Source organism: Magnolia sinica, chromosome 5, assembly GCF_029962835.1.
Source record: "Magnolia sinica isolate HGM2019 chromosome 5, MsV1, whole genome shotgun sequence".
Classification (NCBI taxonomy): domain Eukaryota; kingdom Viridiplantae; phylum Streptophyta; class Magnoliopsida; order Magnoliales; family Magnoliaceae; genus Magnolia; species Magnolia sinica.
Genome location: NC_080577.1, coordinates 109204466 through 109224698, shown reverse-complemented (window position 1 = coordinate 109224698; position 20233 = coordinate 109204466). Strand labels below are relative to the sequence as shown.

The following is a 20233-nucleotide window of genomic DNA, read 5'->3' as shown; positions in this document are numbered from 1 at the left end:
AGTACTTGGGGCGTTAGTCAACCTAAAAGGCATAAGTAGCCACTCGTATAGCCCATCCTTCGTCTTGAAGGTCGTCTTCCACTCATTACCAAGGCATACACGGATTTCGTGATAACCACTTTTGAGGTCAATTTTAGAGAAGATAGTAACATTGGTCATCATATCCAACATGTCATCAAGACGCGATATGGGAAACCAATACTTGACCATGATTTTGTTGATGGCCCTACTATCAACACACATCCTCCATGTGTCATCCTTTTTAGGTGTAAGAAGGACGGGTAAGGCACACGGGCTCATGCTCTCTCGAATGAATCCCTTTTCTAGGAGTTCATCAATCTATCTCTTCAAATCAGCGTGCTCCTATGGGTTCATTCTATAATGCGGGAGGTTTGGTAGAGTCCCCCCAGGGATTAAATCAATGGCATGTTGTATATCCCTCGTAGGGGGAAGCTCATTTGGTAGATCATCAGGAAAGACATCACGAAACTCACGCACTACCTAAGGGCCTGTTTGGCTAGCTGCATTAGGAAGGATTACATGGGATTGAATTAGAAAAATCAATGGTTCAAACTTCATGCATGTTTGGTTATTAGCTTTGGTGGTATTGGTTCAAGACTTTGGAAACTGAACCGGATAGAAATTTGAATTCTCCCGGTCCCGCTAGATTTATAACTACCAGAGTGAATCCTGCATGGATTCAAGAAGAAGAAAAATTAGTATGTTGCACGATGGTGTATGGGCGTCACCAAGTTTCATGGGGCCCACTATGATATATGTATTATATCCATACCGTCCATCCATCTAAGAGATCATATTAAGCCATAAACCCAAAAATGAGATAGATACAAAGATCAAGTGGACCACACCACATAAAGTAGCGAGGATAATGATTCCCATCATTGAAACCTTCCTAAGGCCCATCATGATGTTTATTTGTCATCTAAGATGTTCATAAGGTCACACAGACCTAGGTGAAGGTAAAAAACAAATATCAGACTGATTCTAAACTTCTATGGCCCAAATCTTACTAGTTTATGTGGTGTGGTCCACTTAAGATTCTGATATGCTTCATTTTTGGGCCCGTGCCCTAAAATGATCTTGTAAAATGGATAGACGGTGTGGATGTAATACATACATCACTGTGGGCCTCATAGAATGTGGTGACGTAAACAAAAATGCGGTGCATCTTCGTCACAATCCACGGCATCTCATCGACTGCAGTTGATGGGTTTTCACCATTGATTGCCAAACACGACAACCATTGTTATCCCAGGATATTCCAACTTATCCAAACAGACCGTCAAAAGTGTCCCGGGATATTGCAATACCGTGGAACTCCAACCCATCCACCGACAACACCATCATTACCTTAAAACTAGTTCCATCCCTTCTAATCCCACCTAATGCAACCGGCCAAACACGTCATAAATGGCCTTAGTGGGTAACTTTACGCTAGCCTCTAGTACACTCTCCCTAGCCACAAGGGCATATACTATCGAGTCCGCCTCCGTTTCTTGCTCAAAGTCCTTGGCATTTAGAATATGCAGTGGTTTGAACTTGGACTTCGATTCCTTCAATTCTTTTGAGCCGCTCGCACCACTGTGTGGTGGACTCCTTTCCAGTCGTGTTCTTGGGTGGCAGTGGATTTAGTTTGACATTCTTGCCCTCGAACCAGAATATACACACATTTGAACAACCAAATATGGTAACATCCCTGTTATAGAGCCGCGGTCTACCCAAAATGATATGACCAACATCCATGGAAACAACATCACACCAAAGTGTGTCTTTATATGATCCAAACTGAATACGAACAAAACAACGGTGCGAGACTGAAATGGACGTTTCATTAACCCAAGAGACTATAGGGTTGAGGATGGGCTCCCAGCTTTAAGCTCAAACGGCTCACAGTGCTAGTCGATGTCAGGTTGGCACAACTACCACTATCCGCGATCATCTTACAGCTTTTTTCCCCACATTTCACATAAGTATAGAAGATCGTGTTGTAGCGCCAATCATCAGTGTTCTTGGCCTAAGCCAAGGCGCAACGCACAATCGCAAGGGTTGCAAACTCTTGGAGTCTCTCTTCCTCATCACTAGGGGTTTCTACTTGCTCATATTCTTTCTCTTTGCCGTCACTCTCTGAGGGCACTACTTCTACTTGCCCATCAATAAAGAATACTTTGGTGCCCTCTTTCGTGCCACACTGGTGGGCAAAGTAACCAAACCCCTGACACCTAAAACACCCAGTTGCCCCACTTCCACGTGAACTAGACCCGGCAATTTCTTTACCCTTATCATCCTTGGGCCTGGGCTGAAAACTGTTGGAAGGTTTGCTCTGGTACTCAGTGTTAGGTTTAGCCCCAGAGAGGTTGGCCTTAGCACTATAATCGTAAAAGTCAAACCGTCTTCCCACAAATGCTTTGAGGTATTGTTCAACTTCTAACACTAGATACAATTGTTCAATAGTGTCTATGTCTTTGGCAAGCAACTCTCTCCTAATGTCAGGACGAAAGCCCGTTTTAAAACAACCAAGCGTGAGTACGGGGTCCCCATCAACCTCGCAGCGAGTCAAGTACTCTTCGAACTTCTCAATGTAGTCAACAACACTCATGGAACCCTGTCGAAGAGACTGCCACTCCTCAACCAACCGCAAGTGATAAGAGAAAAGGAACTACTTCTCTTTAAGTGTTTCTTTCATTTCTCCCCAATGGACTATTGCGAGTTTCCTCGCTCTTTCTTTCGCTCTACCGTCGCCCAAAACCTCTTTGTTTGGCCCACAAGCTTCATCTTGGTGAACCGGACTCGTCGAGCATCTAACATGTCATACCACTCACAATAGTAATCCATATCTACCAACCAATATAAAAAGGCTTTAGGGTCCAACTGGTCATCAAACGTAGGGGGCATCTAGTCTAACTCCCTTGAGGAATTGTGCGTCTGGGTGATATTGGTCATGATATCCCTCACGGGGTGGATGCACAGGTGTGCGCCCCCATGACCAACTCCTTGGCCACCTCCATTCCTTAGTCTAACCTCCTAACCACCTGCCTGAGATTGGACATTTTCCCCAATAGTGGGGTTTGCCCCGAGGGAGGCCTCTAGTTGGGTAACGCGATCATTAAATTGGTGAAGGCGTTGATCTATGCGTTGTTCCAAGCGCTTACTCAAAGAATCAACCTGCTGGGTTAACTTGTTCACTGATTCTTGTAGTTGCTCCATGTTTAGTGTAGGGTGCAAACCAAAACCACGACCTGTACATGTGAGCATACAACCGCTAACTCCACCTAAGGACTTTCTACTACGACTATATGCAACTAAATGATCCTATGAGACTCTATATGAGGGAAACTACACAATGCTACTAAAATCCAGCAATATAGTTGTCGAAATAAGGGAATAACAAGAAGTTATAGCAATGCGAATTGGTAGCTTCCTGATAACAGAAATTTCAGCAACTAATATCAATAACTACGAACTTCTAAACAACTATATATGATGAAACTGGATGCATGATGAACTTAAACAAACTACGCTAAACATTTAATGCATTTCCCTATAAGAACCTGGATCTGATACCAAATTATGCAGGACATGAAAATTAACTATGATATGCAAGATCACAGGCTTTAGATCAAACTAATTCAGAAACATTCACATAAAATTTTCACATCCCATACAAAAGTTCAAACATTCAAGCAAAGGGAATCTGTGCGGGTCCAGGCCTACACAGGCCAGAGCTGGATCAATAAAATTATGAACCAAACGATACTCAAAGGGAAGTAAAAATCATCCACACATGCAAAGCAATCAGTCTCTAATCCAAGGGATTCATCAATTCCAATTCAAAGAACACTAGGGTAAGAAAATGGGCAAATAAATTGAAAGTAATGCAATCTAGGATTAGGGTTAGGGAAAATAGGTGTGAGAGTAAAATAGGCGAAAATCTGAACCTAGAGATAGTCCCCACTCGCGGACAGCGGGCCAGGCCTATCGAACATGCGCAAGGGTCTGGTCGTACGTGCGAGGGGGCGCCGAACGCGGAAAGCGTCTCCTTAGCTCTGATCGGCCAGGAGAGGGCTTCAAAACCCTCAAGTTTCGTATCGATCGAATGCACGGTCTGTACGTGGTGCTCCGCCAAAGTTTCAGCCCTCCTGTAGGGTCAGAATCTGAAATTCTGTTATAAAGAGGAAAACCGTTGCAATAAAGGACATATTTGAAGCGCGGATGGTGGTAGGAGATGAGAAATAGAGATGGTAGAGGATGGGGGCGAATTGGGATCGATGTGGCTTCGCACCACGGTAGTTAGCCCTTTGATGAAGGGAGGGCTTCGCACCCAATTGGATTTCCACAACTCGAGAACTCAGAATAGAAAAACGCAGAATTTTTATTAAGCTTCAATGAGAAAAAAAAAAAAACCTACAAGGAGTGCCTATTTATAGGAAAACCCTATACCCCAAAACTCGCGTCATGTGCGCAACCTATTACTTGGTGATGAAGTAAACAAAAATAAAAACTAATCCAAGAAATCTAAACCGTCCATGATACTCTAAATAACATTAATAAGCAAAACCTAAAATATAAGATTAATCAGACTAGTGGGCCACAATCATGAGATCCCATGATGGGCTTTACTTGACTATCGGGCCCACTCCAACGAACCAAAACTCCATCTTCTACCTAGGAGGCCCTACCTGGACGTCGTCATCAATCCAGATCGACGGTGGGGTCCTCATTCTCCTTGCGTACGTGCGTAGCGGGGGCGGCGTGCGTGTGCATGTGCGCGTGCGCGTGATGTCCCCATCACAATTCCAATGGCATGGAGTGGCCCCCTGCAATTTCCCTCACAGAATATGAAGTATTTGCAAAATATCCAATGGAATGAGGGCTCAAATTTCAAACTAAGAACCCAACAACAATTCAAATTTTCCAGCAAGTGGGGTTCAATTTCTAGCAGTTAGAAATTGATCTCCGGCAACTAGATGAGTAATCCAGGGAATTGGGAAGGATTCACTGTTTCAGGAATAAAAAATTGCAGCAATCACTGTAAAATTCCAATAACTAGACAAACTGTTTAAATTGTACCAGATGCACTCGCAAGCACTAACAAAAGGAGACAAGAACCTTCATCTTAAGAAATTGAGGTTCTACAAGCCCAAAAGTTCCAAACCTTCCCTGAGTTCTATCTCCAAAACATATACAAAGGAGGAAGAAGAAGAAGAAGAAAGAAAAGAAGGAAAAAAAAAAAAAAAGCAACACTTCTTCCCCTTACATATGAAAAAGGGATTCTACAGTCTATACTAACCCTAGAACCTAAACTAAACCCTAGCTCTTCAGTTAAATTCATCGCAACCCTAATAATAATACCTGGGTTTCCAAATAAAGGGAAAATAACCTTGACCAAGTCCCTACATAAGACATACATGGGGACCCACATAGGGACCAATAGCAATGGTTAGAAAGCCCCTAAAAACTAATATTTCTGCCCTAGTCCTTCAAACCTGCATCACCTTTACTACAGAACAGGTGTTTTGGAGGCTTGGACCCTTTCTATTGCCAATCAAGCACACACCAGCACCCCTCCAGGCCTCCACAGATGGGAAATTCTCCACATTTAAAGAAGCTCCTAATCCTTTGCTTGGTGGCCCACAAATCCTAATCCACAGGAAGGAACAAAGATTGAAAGATTAGGAACCGCTTGCAAAATCAAATCATGCTCCACAAGATCCTATATCAGCTACACATCCTCGCATTTATGCTAGAGACGTCACCAGTGCTATGGGCTTTGGCTTATGTAGATCAAAAATGATGAATGCGATTGTGGCACTCCACTTGCCACCAATGCGGAACGATGCCGCTGAAAAGAATGGAATGCTGCTTCGCTCCGCTGGATGCGTTGGATCCCATATAACAAGCAAGCTCTAGACATTCCAATTTGGGAAGTCTTCATTCCACTCCATCCACAATGGGCCCATCAGATAAATGATCTGGATCACCAAATTATGGGCTCCACATTTGTGGAACAGGAAGCCTCAGAAAACTGTACATTTGCTGAGCCTCGGACCCCATAATTGCTTTCTTTGAAGACTAATAAATATGGCTACCATTTTAGAGGCATGTGCAAAGTTTTGCTCAATCCATCATATTGATGGGATAGGATATTATCACTTGAGAATGAATTCATAGGAATACTCTACAAGTCGATCTTTGCCACACATCCTTGAATTTTAACATAAGCTAGCCACATCAATTGTATAATCACAGTTACAACATCTGCGTGTTCTGTTCAGCATTAGCTGAAAAGAAAAGAAAAAAAGAAAAGAATATGTTACCTCCCCATAACTGGCATAGCACCATTGCAAAAGAGAGCTTCTCATGGTTTCCTGATCTTGCATCAATTTTTCCAACTCTCTCTTTCGACTTTCTTGATCTTCTGGACTATATTCAAAATCCCGGATCTGAATCACATGAATCATAACACAAAAGCCTGTTGGAAATAGTGGCTAAAGAAGACTACATCTGTCAAGAACAGCTACCCAACAAAAAGGCAAAAAGGAAAAACTAAAATGCTACTGCAAGCATTTCTTTCAGGCAATCCTAGCAAGAAAATTTTAAACAGCATGATTCCATGTACCATGCTTCAGGAGAAATACTGATATCACAAGCAAATGTCACACGCACTTTCCACAAGTACACATGGCGATTATGAATGAAATCCAGACTGAACATTTGCAAGCCCCATCCTCGATAGGCGATAGCACAAAAATCACAATGGATGGATAATCATTAATTCCTTGCCATTTGATCAAAGCGGTTTTAAAGGAAAAAGAGGGGCAGTTACCCAAAAATAAAAACAATGGACAGTTCATATGTGATGGATAAAAGTCCTCGATTAGGGCAGATGGGACTGTCCAACTGTTGTATTTTCAGGCCACAGCCCATCCATGGTTAGACCTACTGAACCGACAATCTGGATATTCCCATGTGCCACATGTTTCAATGGAGAGGCATGTGACATTCTGCCTGTGATAGTAGCACTCATTCATGACTCAAGAGGGTAAAGTAACATCGAAGTATTCAAAATGATGTAGAAACAACTCACCTGAAATCCTTTCTCACGTGCAGCTGTTTTGAAGTTGTCAGCAACTTTAGCAAATAGTGTTACAGTGTAAAGAGCATATTCATTGTCTTCATGCAACATCTTGGAGGACCTGGGAACCTAAAAGAATTTAGCTAAATTAATAGTCAGCAACTTTTTATCATTACTAATAATCAGCAACTATTGGAGAAGAAACCACACGCAAATGAACAGGCAAAGGCATTCACTGTTTGTCCATTTCAACATTAACTCAACCAATAAACATCGGGATCAAGCATGCAGAAAGGAGATTTTAACTTTAGGGCATGGTGAGCTGAAAAGGCCATTATGGGGCCTTAAAGGCTGCTAAGTAAAGGTAAAGGCAACAACCTTTACACGTTACGGGGTCATAAAGGCCGTTACAGCCCCCGTAATGGACCGTTATAGGGCTGAAATAGGTTTTTCGTATTTTTTTCAATTAAAAATAAAAATAAAAAATAGGGCCATAACAGCCCGTTACGGCCCTCATAACAGTTGTTACACCCCGTATCCTAAAGGTAACACCGGTGGCCGTTACAGCCGCCATTACCGTTACAGAATACCTTGCTTTAGAGTGCGTTTGCATTGGAGGTAACCTATGGGACGCAAACAATATTTCCTTTGATTTGACATTTCCTCCATTTGGATTACATAAGGGCATGTTTGGATGCATGAAATCCAAGGCAATAGAAAAGAAAAACAATAAATATCTAATGATGATTTCCATGAGAACTATAAAAACATGGGTTCCAATTTGGAGTACTTGTTTGGGTAGCAACTGGAAATCTCATATTCCTCCCCCAATACTCACATGGTTTCTTGTGCCAAGAATTCAAATTATGAAAAACTTTAATGATTGTTGGGTGGAAGCCGTCCTTTTCTTTGCTATCCAAACAACACAAATTATCACATCAAAGGAAAACCATTTCCTTTTCCATCATTTGGCATGGAATTCATGGTCTCCAAACATGCCCTAAAAAGATAAGGAAATCCATTTCCTTTCCTTAGCAAGGAAGTAAAACCTTCTTCTTTTTTAAATTCAAATGGTGGGTACTTTCCTTCTTATGTGACATTTCAAATGGTAAAATTACAGGGTAAAAAGGTTTCCCTTTCAAAATTGCAACCCAAACACTTGAAAATGCAAAAGACAAGCACTTTCCTTCACAGTTTCCCTAACAAAATAAACAGGTGCAAAAGGTTTCCTTCCCCTAACGCTGATGTCAGTTTACCATCCATACTTGCACCAAATTTTAATTTCCCTTGCCTTCCCATAGTTCAACCCCAACCCAAACATGGCCTTAGCTTTCAATACATTGAATCGAACTTGATAGTTTTATTGCAACCTTTTTTTTAAGATGACAACTAAACTTTTATGGCTCAATATTTATATTCTACAAGTTAAATCACTATAACTTTACTGCTTTTTAAACCACACAAAGATACTCAGTCCTGAATGTGGCACCTTATAATTTTAAAAACCAAATGCGCACATGTAAGAAAGAAATAATAGAATTGGGTTCAAGGTCATATTGGTGGAGCATGGAACTCATTCAGGTACTCCCTCCTGTCAAGGGAAAAATGAGTTAAGAAGATTTCGGAGAAGAAGAATTGTTACATTAAATCATGGAATTATTCTTGATGTATCCTTCAAGACCTGAGAATTATAACATTTAAAGTTGTTCTTCATTCATTTGGATAATAATGATTAAAAAAGATACATATTGACTAAAAACATGGTCCAAACTCAATACTTTGGAGAGGTTTGCCACGCCACATGCATGTACAAAGCATCCATCTATACACAACTACATGTGCAAGTACACAACACTGGAGAAATACGCAAGACCTCCATCAAATGGATCTGGCCATCGATCTAGCAATGTAGATGGTCTGGCCCAAAAATCAGGTTGTTTTATTCTTCAGGCAGGCAAAATGTCAGAAACAAGTTGATGGCCTAGAAAAACTTTACCAAGTTTTTCTTCAGCCATCCATTCATTTAAACTGTGGCCAACGTGACAAGTGGATTGGCATTATTTTTGGGGCAATGCATCTTCACCGTGGGACACACCTTATTGACATCTTGGATCTTATACGTGTGCCATGATGGCACATGTGATGGCATGTAGATAGTCTACCTTCTACAAGTGTGCAGGCAGAATAGAGCTTGCGTTAGGATATCTTTCCGCAGGCCTTGAAACTTCAGTCCTGCCAGACCACATTTTTCTACTGATTTTGTAGCTGTAACCACAGTATGGAGTTCTCACCACCACTATCACGAAGTTCTTATTCGGTAAAAATTCATTGAGGCATCAGTGGCTCGAGAAAATTAGAGAAAAAAAAGGGAAAAAAAACCGGCAAAATTGCAGACTTAAATGAGGAGAAGAAACCAGTCACCTCTCAAAGATGAAGAAACCAGTCAAATTTTTCTTGAGCTTCTTTGTTTCTCATTTTAACTACTCAATAATTGTGAATCATTCACATAGCATTTGTGGATCGTGAGTAAGCGCTTAAAAATAAAGAAATTCAGGAGAAATTCTTTTTTCCTGAAACTCAAATATTTTGAGGGTAAAAAATTAGGAGAATTTTGTCGATATGCTTACCACATAGGTAGCAAGTGTTTCATAGCTTGATAGCCAGTCCTTCTGTGAATACTTCGGAACAACTGCAAGGAGAGTTACTAAATGTTCTGACATAATAATATCCTCTGGCTTCACTAAACCAGAAAGATCGCGTACAGCCAAGCTGAAATAGAAGAGAGAGGGACTCAGTTCTAACATGAATCTTAACAAAGCATGTCTCATTTAATATCCCTGATAACAGAGTACGACAAGAATATAGCATCCAAGAAAGCACTCCAAGTATAATTTCAAAAGGAGACAGATAAATTCATTCTGTTCCATTACAGATAAGATGATCAACTGATGAGCTATCTGAAAACCAATATGCAGACCTTCCGCTTTGCTTTCTGTTTATGGCGTTAAGTTGACTACGAACATTGTTATACTCGGCAACACGAACCTGCAAAGTAAAGACACAGAAGAACGTTAAGTTTCAAAGTGAGACTACAAAATAAGTTATAAATATAAGTCAGAACATCCAATTCTCAACATTTCTTTCAAAACTCGGAGCTACAGGGACTTGCTTACGTCAACTACCGTATGACTGCATCAGCAATGTACAATCCATACAGACTATTTTCAATCGGGAAGATAAAAGAATTCTGCAAACTGATGCAAGTGATCTTTATTGGGGAGCAGTTCTCCTTGTCGAAGACAACTCCGGAAAAAGAAAATTTTGTGGATACAAGGGTGGAACTTGACTTTCAAAACAGCATTACCACTCTACCTTCAAAGAAATATCAGCCGTCAAAAATGGAATTTCAAAATTCCAATTCCACCTCATTGGGCACAAATTCCAGATTGATATGGATGTGTCCTCTTTCCCAAGAATGCTGCAATTTAAACAAAAAACCTTACCCAGTGCTCAGTTCCTTCGATGGGCAAAATGTTTTTCCCAATTGGACTTTAGCGTTGAAAAATTTTAGGGGCAAAAGCAATACCTTAGCAGACTTCCTGTCCAAACAACCTCATACCCCCCATCCAGAAGTTCAATTCTTCTCTATTCCTGGTATTTATCGATTAGAATCCATAACTACCTTACCTCCAAAAATCATTGAATCTATAGCCAACCTCCTCTTTATAAAAAGAAGCTACCATAATTTTAAACAAATTCTTGAAATCCATCCATTCAAAAACTACCCACTATTTGAACAATTCCCACATCTAGATTACCCTTTCCTTACTCTATTCTCCGTTAAGAACCTTTACTATTTCCCGAGAGAAGCCCTCTGTCTGCTTTGGTACTTGTCTGAGGCATACACCATTGCCTTTGTTTTTTATGCTCCACGTCTCAGTGCCTATCTCTTACAAATTGAGCTAAATCACCCTATGCTTGGTGATCAAAGGAACGTATTCAACTGACTATCATGGTTCCACAGCCTAGATGAATGGAAAAACCACCTAGAATATCACTTCTCCAAATACATGCTCATCACATTTCATATAGCTAGAGATTTCATCCAGACTAATCATGGCAGCTATTCTCCAGCAATTACTCAATCAAAAATACAAGCTTGGCAACCTTATAACCTCACTAGACATCACAGGAGCAATCCAGAACCATGACAATTTTTCAAGCAACAAATGTGCTCTCTTAATGGTTACTCAACGGCATCCATTCCCTCTAAAATCATAGCTAATCAATTTGTCAGCCCCTAGCATCCATTGAATGAAAGATTTGTTGAGCGTCTTGTTGATTTTCTGGAGACACGACCAATTAGCTAAAGTTGATGAATCACCAAGCTCACCCTATGTAGGGATTGGTAGCCCGATGAGTTCAGAAGACTCCGAGACTGAGTCAGAATAAGCTTCAGTCGATCATGATGAAAGCAGTGACGGCATCCTAGTAACGCTATCTCCCTCCACGAAGCATCTACGTTTCCAAAAGGCGACACCGCACGACAGCATATTGATTTTACTGTAGCAGTATAGTGTTTATTGTTGTGTACTGTTATGTCGACAGCATAGTGTTCACTGTTGTGTCAGCAACATAGTGCTTACTATTGTGTACTGTCATGTCGGCAGCATAGCATTGTATGTGTTATCCTTTATTTTATTTCATTTCAGGTCCGGATTTCAAGGATGACCCTGAAGTCTATAAATTGTGAGCTCCATTGTGAACTCCTCCTCATCCAAAGGCAGAGTAAGTGCTGAGAGAGGAATGGAGAGCTAGTATAATGTCAGTTTTTAATCTTTCAAGAGCATCCATCACAGTGTGCAGTTTCTTGATGTATATTGCAATAGTTTCTTGTTTGATCTTGCTGTAGTTTTGTGAACACCTTTTTGTGATCAATAGTCTCTTGGAAGTGTAACCTTTCTCTTTCAGGAGGTAGCATAGCATGTGTTAGAGGAGGATTTCTACCTCATATTCTGAGGAATTTTGGACATGACCTTATTACATGAAGACAGCTGGGAGATCTGAGCTGGAAGCATCATCGGAAGCCTCAATAGAGTCTGTATGGATTTTTAGGGAATGGGCAGAAAAGAGTGAAATAGAATGAAGGAATGAAGAAATGAAGAAATTAGGTTTGGTGCCTCGATTGGGAGGATTACTAGGTCAAGAATGAAGAGGCTGAATGTTCAAAAAAAACACAAAAAACAAAAAAACAAAAGAATGGAAGAGGTTGTTGGAAATGTATTATATGGGTTTGGAGAACAAGGAACGGGAGTAGGTCTTGGTGGACGAGGCCTGGGATGTGATGGTGAAGAAGGGTTTTAGGAGGTAGAGAGTTGTTGGTGGAAAAGGTATTTTGCACTGAGCGGAATTGGGTCTTTGAACAACGTATTGTTAGCGGTTGGAAGAAGTGGTTGTGGCTGAATATGAGTATGATGAAGTGGTGGAGTAAAGGATCCTGGGGAATAAACAGAAAGGGAGGAGGGTTTGGTGGAAGAAGTGGAATTGTGATAGATTGGAGTTGATTTTCCAGCGATTTCTTTTCTGCCTCCTTTTGTGAAATCAAGGAGCTAGGATAAGCAAAGTCCTTGACTATAGTTGCAATCTAAAAGCGTTCTGTTTCGAGGGTTGAAAGCCAAGACTTGATCATACTGATAATGGAGAATCCTTTAAAAGAGTTTGGGACATCTGTTCCTGATTTTCTAATATTTTTTGCAACGCCTTGTTTTGAGAAACAACATTTTCAGCATGCCAGTTCAATGCTACTTCTGCTACTAAAACTCTTCTAAGAGTCCCATCTAGATTTGAGTCGGTGGGGTTTTTTATTTTCCATATATGTTTAGTTTGTTGCGGAGGAAGATCAAAATCTTGTGGTTCTAGGCAAGATGTTGATTCAGCAAGACATACAACAGGAATTAATGGTGCGTGCTTAACAAGGGATGGAAGGATAGTTTTTGTAACAAGAAGGAATAATGCTTTTTGATAATATCGCATAAGGGTTGGTTTTGGAGGGAGAGATGGGGGTTCAATTGGTGGGTTGGGAGTGTAAGGTAGATGTATTTTTTTGGAGGTAAAGCACATAGTAATCAAACTTTCTAGAGGGTTCTCCTAGCAGGCCAACTGTTGGATCTCCTACTTCATGAGGGCTTCTTTTTCTTGGGTTTAACGTTGTGGCATCAATCATCTGGCTCATCATCGAACTCATGTTCAAGACTGTCATCATAGCCACACACGTCCCACCAAATGCGTCCTATCTTGCTCTTGCCTTAGTGAACAGGCAAGCCATCATCATCAATGAGGATGATTGGGATTGGTTAAGTTGGAAAAATCATGTTTGCTTCAGGGAGAAGGGTAGAGAAGACTAGGGAGCTTTGTATTGCAACGGGCAAGAACCTTATTTCTACAGTCATGTCTTGCTTCCTGATGAACATCGGTTGGTCGTTGTGGACTACCTAGGAATCAAAGTATGTCTTCTCACAACTTATAACCTAGCTTTCTGGAAGGATGGATTGAAGCTATTCTCTAGAGAGTTGTCTTGGAACAAACACGAAAGTTGGCACATAAGTGCCTTGAACGTCAATCAGGAGAGCTTCTTGGTTGTTTTAGAGTCCAGGAAAGGAGAAATCCAAAGCATGGTTTTGGACTCGGAAGGCTACCCGGTAATGAAGGGTAGCAGCAATAGAGTTTTGAAGTTGAGGTGCTTTAGTAAGCTAAACTCAGTGTTTTAAATAGTGTGTAGTGTATAGAGTGGCATTTGGCCCTCTATAGCGTGCAGCGCAAGCTACGCAATCCTTAATACTTTTTTAATTAAAATAATAGAAAATATGATAAAATTTACAAAATGCATCATTTCTATGAGTTCCTAACTGTGAATCTGGATCATCAACTAGTTATTTCCATGCAAAATCTCTCTCTCTCTCTAAGTGTGAATTCTTCTTTTTTATTGAAACATAACAAATTCATGATATAGGCCACAATTTGGATGATCCGGATTGATCTAAGTGCTCTATCCACGATATGGACCATAATTTGGATAGTTCGGATTAGTTTAATGTGGTGTCATGAGCGATAGTTATAAGTCATCACCATTTAAAAATAGGTGTTAAACATAAAAAAAAACTTTTAAAAAATAAAAAATAAAAAGAGAGATTTTAAGTAGCTTACACTACGCTACACACCCTATACCTTACACTACTACCCTATAGCTTACAATACCAGGGAGTTACGCTACTTGCGTATGCTACATAGCGTTTTCACTACGCTACGCTACAACGCTACTGAAAACACTGGCTGAACTTAGATCTTAAGAGCCTCAAAGAGGTACAAATCATCAAGGGACATGTTAAAATTGGGAAACAATGTAACAAACACTGCTCCTACATTTAGAGTAGTTTGAATGGTCCCTATGCAAACATGCTGGTATTCTCGAAAGCAATAGTCTAGAAGTACGATTTTTTATGAAACTGGAAGACCATGTTTACCATGAAAGGTTAATGCAGTCTTGACTACTCCAAAGTGAAGATATGTGTATCCTTCTTTTTTTCCAAAGGGGATAAAGTTCTTTTGGAAGGTTGATGGTGGCAAAGGATTCATTTTGATTTGCAAGGATGTTGATCAAATTTAGAGGCACATGCATCTTCTTTTATTACAGAGGGGGATTTTGGAGAGAGAAGTTTCTTAAAGGTCTTTTGTATAGGACCTGATTGAGGGTTGCCATATATTTGTTAAGGATTGACGACGGGATATTTGGTTGCAGAAATCTTGTATCTAGTAAATATTCTATTTCATAGAGGTAGTCTAATTTAGAAGCCGAAGAAGTTCTAAAAGGAGGAGAACGTAGAAGTAAGGATGTAGAAGAACAAATGCCATTGGGCAAAGGTCTATTTGTCAGTAAACTAGATGATTGGAATCATTTCTTCTTTGTCAATATTAATTTTTTATGTAAGAGTAATTATGTGAAAGCAATATTACTGTAAACAGCGGGCAACGGAACGACCTTCTGTCTAATTGGTCCTTCAAGAAAATTATTGCATTCTGTAAATTTACTCTTAAATATAAGTGTAAGTCTCATGATATCAAAAAATAAGGGCTTAGCATTCACTTGTTCTTTTAATCATGTTTTCTGTTGTAGAGGATCCGTTCTGACAGCAACTACAAAGCATATTAATCATGATCAAGAACAGAGGCTACTAATCAAAGCCTAAATCTTTCGAGACTCTATTTGAGATTATTTGATTTTTCCCCTTTTTTTACCCAAAAAAAAAAAAAGTTGCAGGGGCATAATGACCGTAACGGCCCTTATGCTTAACGGTATCAATGGGGACCATTAGCCCATCATTATTGTATCAGCGGGGACTATTACACCCATCGATACCATTATAGCGCACCTTGGTTATCACTATGGGACTACATGACTCTCCTTTCATAACTTTGACTGGCATACAACCACAGCAGCCTATCAATTTAGTCTCATTTCTTTTGCAACTCGATTAAGCCAAGACACTGAAGCTTTTGCACAACATATTAAAGAGATGCATGAAGAAGTCAGATGGAAGATCACTTCAAATAATGAAAATTATAAAGGGCATAAAGACGTTCAATGGCGTTTTCATAATTTTAAGGGTATAAATCATTGTGATGCTCAAACATGAGAGGTTTTCAATAGGCTCTTACACTAAGCTCCACTCCAAAAAAGAGGGTCCTTATCGTATTTTGAAGAAGTAATAATGCATATGAGTGTTTGAAGTATTGGTAGCGCTAAAGTTTCACTAGTCAGGGATACGAAAACAACATCGATATCGCTAATAATATCGTTGATAACCGGAAATGCGAAAAAATGTAGGAAAAACAGTAGAATTTTCAATGAAACTTTAGGAGATGCTAAAATACACATATTTGCATATTTAGGAATTAAAAAAATTGCAAAAAAGTATGTATGCAAAATAATTTTCCATATAATGGGGGCTTAAAAGCATGTGTCGTCCTAAGAAACGGTCTAACCATCCAATCCATCCCATTTAACCATCCAATCATCCATCCAAACACCCATCGATATTGCATAATATCGACAGCTCATGATATTTTGCCAAGAAATCATCAACAACAGTAAAGGAAACAAAAGATTGTGGCCTTGATATCATGCATGTAGCAATAATGATAATATAGAGATATTATCTATATTAGCAATGACAAATTGAAAACTGCATACAACAATGCGCTCGGAAAAAAATTCAAATGGAATTTTTTTTTAATAAACAAACTTTCCGTGATATCTCTATGGTGGCGATATTATTGAAATATCGCCGATACACTTGTGATACAAGCGTCACCTAGAATTTACATAGTCGAAAATATTAGCGATACATTGGTGATACAAGCGACGCCTGTAATTTACACAATTCAAAATATTGGTGATATCAGGACGTTGGCAGTACTTAGCACTAGATTGTTGATGCTTGGAATTTCTAATACTACCGGTGTTATCGGTATCACCAAGCTAGAGATAGCGATAATATCGGAGATATTTCGATAATATCAGAGATAATTCAAACAATATCTGATCGAGCTTCCACATAAATAAATATTAGCCCAATTTTCAATGTGGAAAACCTCACGGTTTATCTTAGGCATCATAAAGACGAGCATAAAACATCAAACTATCCAGATACCCAAGGTACCACACCAATTCGAAGAATCATTGAAAGTGTATTCTATGATCAAATAGTTTCCACACGCTGATGAGGGTATGAGAAGTTTCTCGTCAAGTGAAAGGGTTGACCAAGACCTGACAACGAGTGGATCTCAATAGACAATTCCAAGCGCATTAACCCAAAGCTCTATGAAAAGTACATTGCCATTACCTCGACAAAACCAAGTTTTTCCAAGCCAAGGGAAATTGATGCGATCACACCACATCCCACATGTGCGCACAAGAAAAGACCCAATTTCCTTTTTTAGCTTGTTTCTATTTTGCTTTGTTTTTCATATTTCTATATTAAGAAAATATATTTATTCTAGGAAAGAAGTATAATTAAATTTTTCATGTTTAAGAGTTTTATTATTTTAGAGATCTTGGCTAAGAAGGAATTCTATTTTTAGATTCCTTAAATTATATTAGAGATTTTCTCAAAGAGGAAACCTTATAAAACTCATTATAAATAAAATATAGACCCATGGAATGAGACAGTTGAATGATATTTTCTTTAAGCATGTTCTCTTGTTTCTCTAAGGTAATGTGTTGAGGGAGGAGTGATGATCTCTAGTATAAGATTAGATTGTTGAGCTTGCTCACAGTCATTACATCTTCTCTTGTGTGATTCGAACTTTCAATCTGGTATGCTGAACTTCATTGCAGTTAGTTTCTACCTTTCAAAAAAAAGTCGCATTAGGTTTCTTTAACTCCAATGGTGGTAGCAAATCTCTAGCGCCGTTGGGAACTCTGCAGACAAACAACTAAAGCTAAAGATGCAGAGGACTGTGTTTTAACAATTTTCAGAAACTTGAAATCAGCTTGGATACTTTGTTTTCTACTATTACTTATTTGTTGTATTCTTGTGACCATTTGTAGGCTAACAGACCCACTGTTAGGATTGTCCAATCAGTGCCTCCTTGAACATTGATTGTTGCTTCAATAGTCATTTAATGTCCATTTGTGGGCCATAGATTGGATGGTTAGGATTGTCAAGTGAGTTCCATTTCGAGCTAGAGAATAAAATGGATCCAGGCAGATCAATCGGAATGAGAGAGAGAGAGAGAGAGAGAGAGAGAGAGAGAGAGAGAAATCAAGTTACAATAAAATGTCCAAATATTTACCTTCAGATCATCCTCAATCCTGGCTACTTGAACATGAATGTTGTCAACAATCTCCCTAAGTGGGGACATTGTCGGATACTTAGCTTCATCCCAAACAAATCTGCCATCTCAAAACCACTTCAATTATCCAGAAATCATAAAAGATGAGGTTTTGCCTTGGTCATGCTTGAGGTCCATCTCCTTTGGTCCATCCATGATGGGGCCCACATCTCTTTGTGATCAAATGATCCTGACTGTCCATCTATGGAATCCTGGCATGTACAGCTACTGGGCAAAAATTGCAGCAATTGAACAATACGAGTCACCTGATTTTCCAATTGAATGTGGACCATTTATGATTTTTTGTTTTTCAGGGTCAGTTTGAAGGTTGCTGATCAGTAGGATAGGATTTTACAACTTATTTAACATTTCCATAACTGCCCATCAGATGGATGGTGCAGCCATCACTCCATGTAGCCTTGTGAGCCGCATCATGGATGGTCAAAAAATCGCCCTCAATCAGAACTGGCTAGAATCAGCTTCATCAGCAGCAGCATAGTATGATGCACGGAAAAAAAAAAAAAAAAAAAAATCAGCTCTTTTAGCTAGTCCTCACAATCGCACGAGTGGGGCCCAATTCTCAGCAGTCTAAATTTTTCATCAGGTGGGCCCCCATCATGGGATCAAGCCATAGTCCAATATCGGTAAATGCACACGTAGAGCAAAGGAGCCACATTCAACACGAAAATGATCCGATTGGATGGTTACAATCATCCATTTGCAGGAGATCATTTCACATACATCCCATCCATAAGGGGCCCACCATACAAACAGTTCAGATCGCCTAAAAAACATCACTGGAAAATCACAACACTATTTACAGAAATGCCATTACCTGGTGAGATAAGAATCGACGGGAACTCCATCGACGGTGAGGGCCCCACTCTCGACACCAGACACCCTCTCAAATTCCTCGATCTGACGCCTTATCTTATGCGAAACTCCTTCCACAAAGTTATTCGACTGCATGAATTCCAACAAAAAGGAAAATTGACATTCACACCCACCCTTCCAATTTCCAACACACCATCTTCCCTCTCAGGAATCGAAACAGTACACTTTCGAGCTGTTCCAATTCCCAAAATTCCAAAGAGAGAGAGAGAGAGGGAGAATTCTAATCCGAATTATCAAAGATCGCACCTTGACGAGATCGTCGCTGAGGGATAGGAGAGAATCGAGGGTGCCGACGCGGAGATCCGGCACATTGAACTGCAAAATTGCAGAGAAACGAGAGAAACGGTGAGACCAAGGACTGAGATTTTGACACGTGGATCTGATTTTGGAAGATGGGGGATCGTACGTACTCTGTAGAGAGGAGTATCGAAGGATTGCTTGGAGATGGCTTCTTGCAGACGAGACCAGAGAGAAGCAGGGGTGCTTTGGACGGGGAGAGAGACTATCCAATATCTCGTAGCCATTAGAGATGAGATTTTGAGATATTGGGATTTTCGGTCTTTCTGTTACTCGGAGGGCTGCGAATGCAGGAAGCAGGAGATCTCCAGCAGCGGGATGGAGAAAATCAGAAAAAAATAAATAAAAATTTGATACTCCGGTAGAGAGTGAAAGATGATACGCAGGCACTTAAATTGCATGTGTCATAAAACTAATTTAAATTAAACGGTCCAAATTGCGTTTAATATTTTAGATGTATCTTTACGCAAAAGCTACGCTTATTTAAAATTACCATATATTGGGTTCGAGTCCTTACTTCGGTAAACTCTGAGGAGTTTCAACATGAGGTCTTGGGTTCTATGCCCATGGGTGGTGAAATCCCACTACTGTGTTTGTGGGTGTCGTGTCTACAAAACAATAATAATAATAATAACAACAGTATATTGTGTAATTCTTCAGATATGGATTGTTAGTTAGCCCTAAACGCAGTAATGGTGATTTTCTCAAGTAGTTACAGCCGTGAAGAGGTTGAGAGTTCAAGGATTTTGTAAAGGACTGTTTGTGGGACCTATATATTATAGTAATGTATTTATTTTATACATGTCATCCATTTATTTTGTTAGATTATGTTATGGCAAAGGTCAATCAAAAACTTTTATAGTTATTGAGAAGTTTTCAATGATAGGTATTCAATTTCCATTGTTTTTAATGATAGTCTCCTCAGCTTTGGATCTACCTCATCTTTCAACCCGTGCTATAAAATTATATAAAAAAATGAATAGACAACATAAATATATCACATACATTATGGTGAGGCCTGCCTGTTATGAGGTTGAGTTTTGCTCAAATTTTAAGGTG

At 39.7% G+C, this 20233-nt stretch overlaps 1 protein-coding gene across 1 annotated transcript in view; it reads right to left on the bottom strand.

Annotated features, from left to right (window-relative positions):
* Window positions 1-19523, bottom strand: part of LOC131246653 (V-type proton ATPase subunit C-like) — a 38577-nt gene extending 19054 nt beyond the window's left edge. The window contains exons 1-8 of the mRNA XM_058247002.1: window positions 19288-19523; window positions 19124-19192; window positions 18819-18946; window positions 17945-18044; window positions 10071-10138; window positions 9721-9862; window positions 7106-7222; window positions 6336-6461 (exon numbers count right to left, since the gene is read on the bottom strand). Coding sequence (XP_058102985.1) covers window positions 6336-6461; window positions 7106-7222; window positions 9721-9862; window positions 10071-10138; window positions 17945-18044; window positions 18819-18946; window positions 19124-19192; window positions 19288-19401 — 864 coding nt within the window. The 5' untranslated portion in view covers window positions 19402-19523. The remainder of the gene's footprint in view (window positions 1-6335; window positions 6462-7105; window positions 7223-9720; window positions 9863-10070; window positions 10139-17944; window positions 18045-18818; window positions 18947-19123; window positions 19193-19287) is intronic.
* Between the last annotated feature and the right edge of the window lie 710 nt (window positions 19524-20233).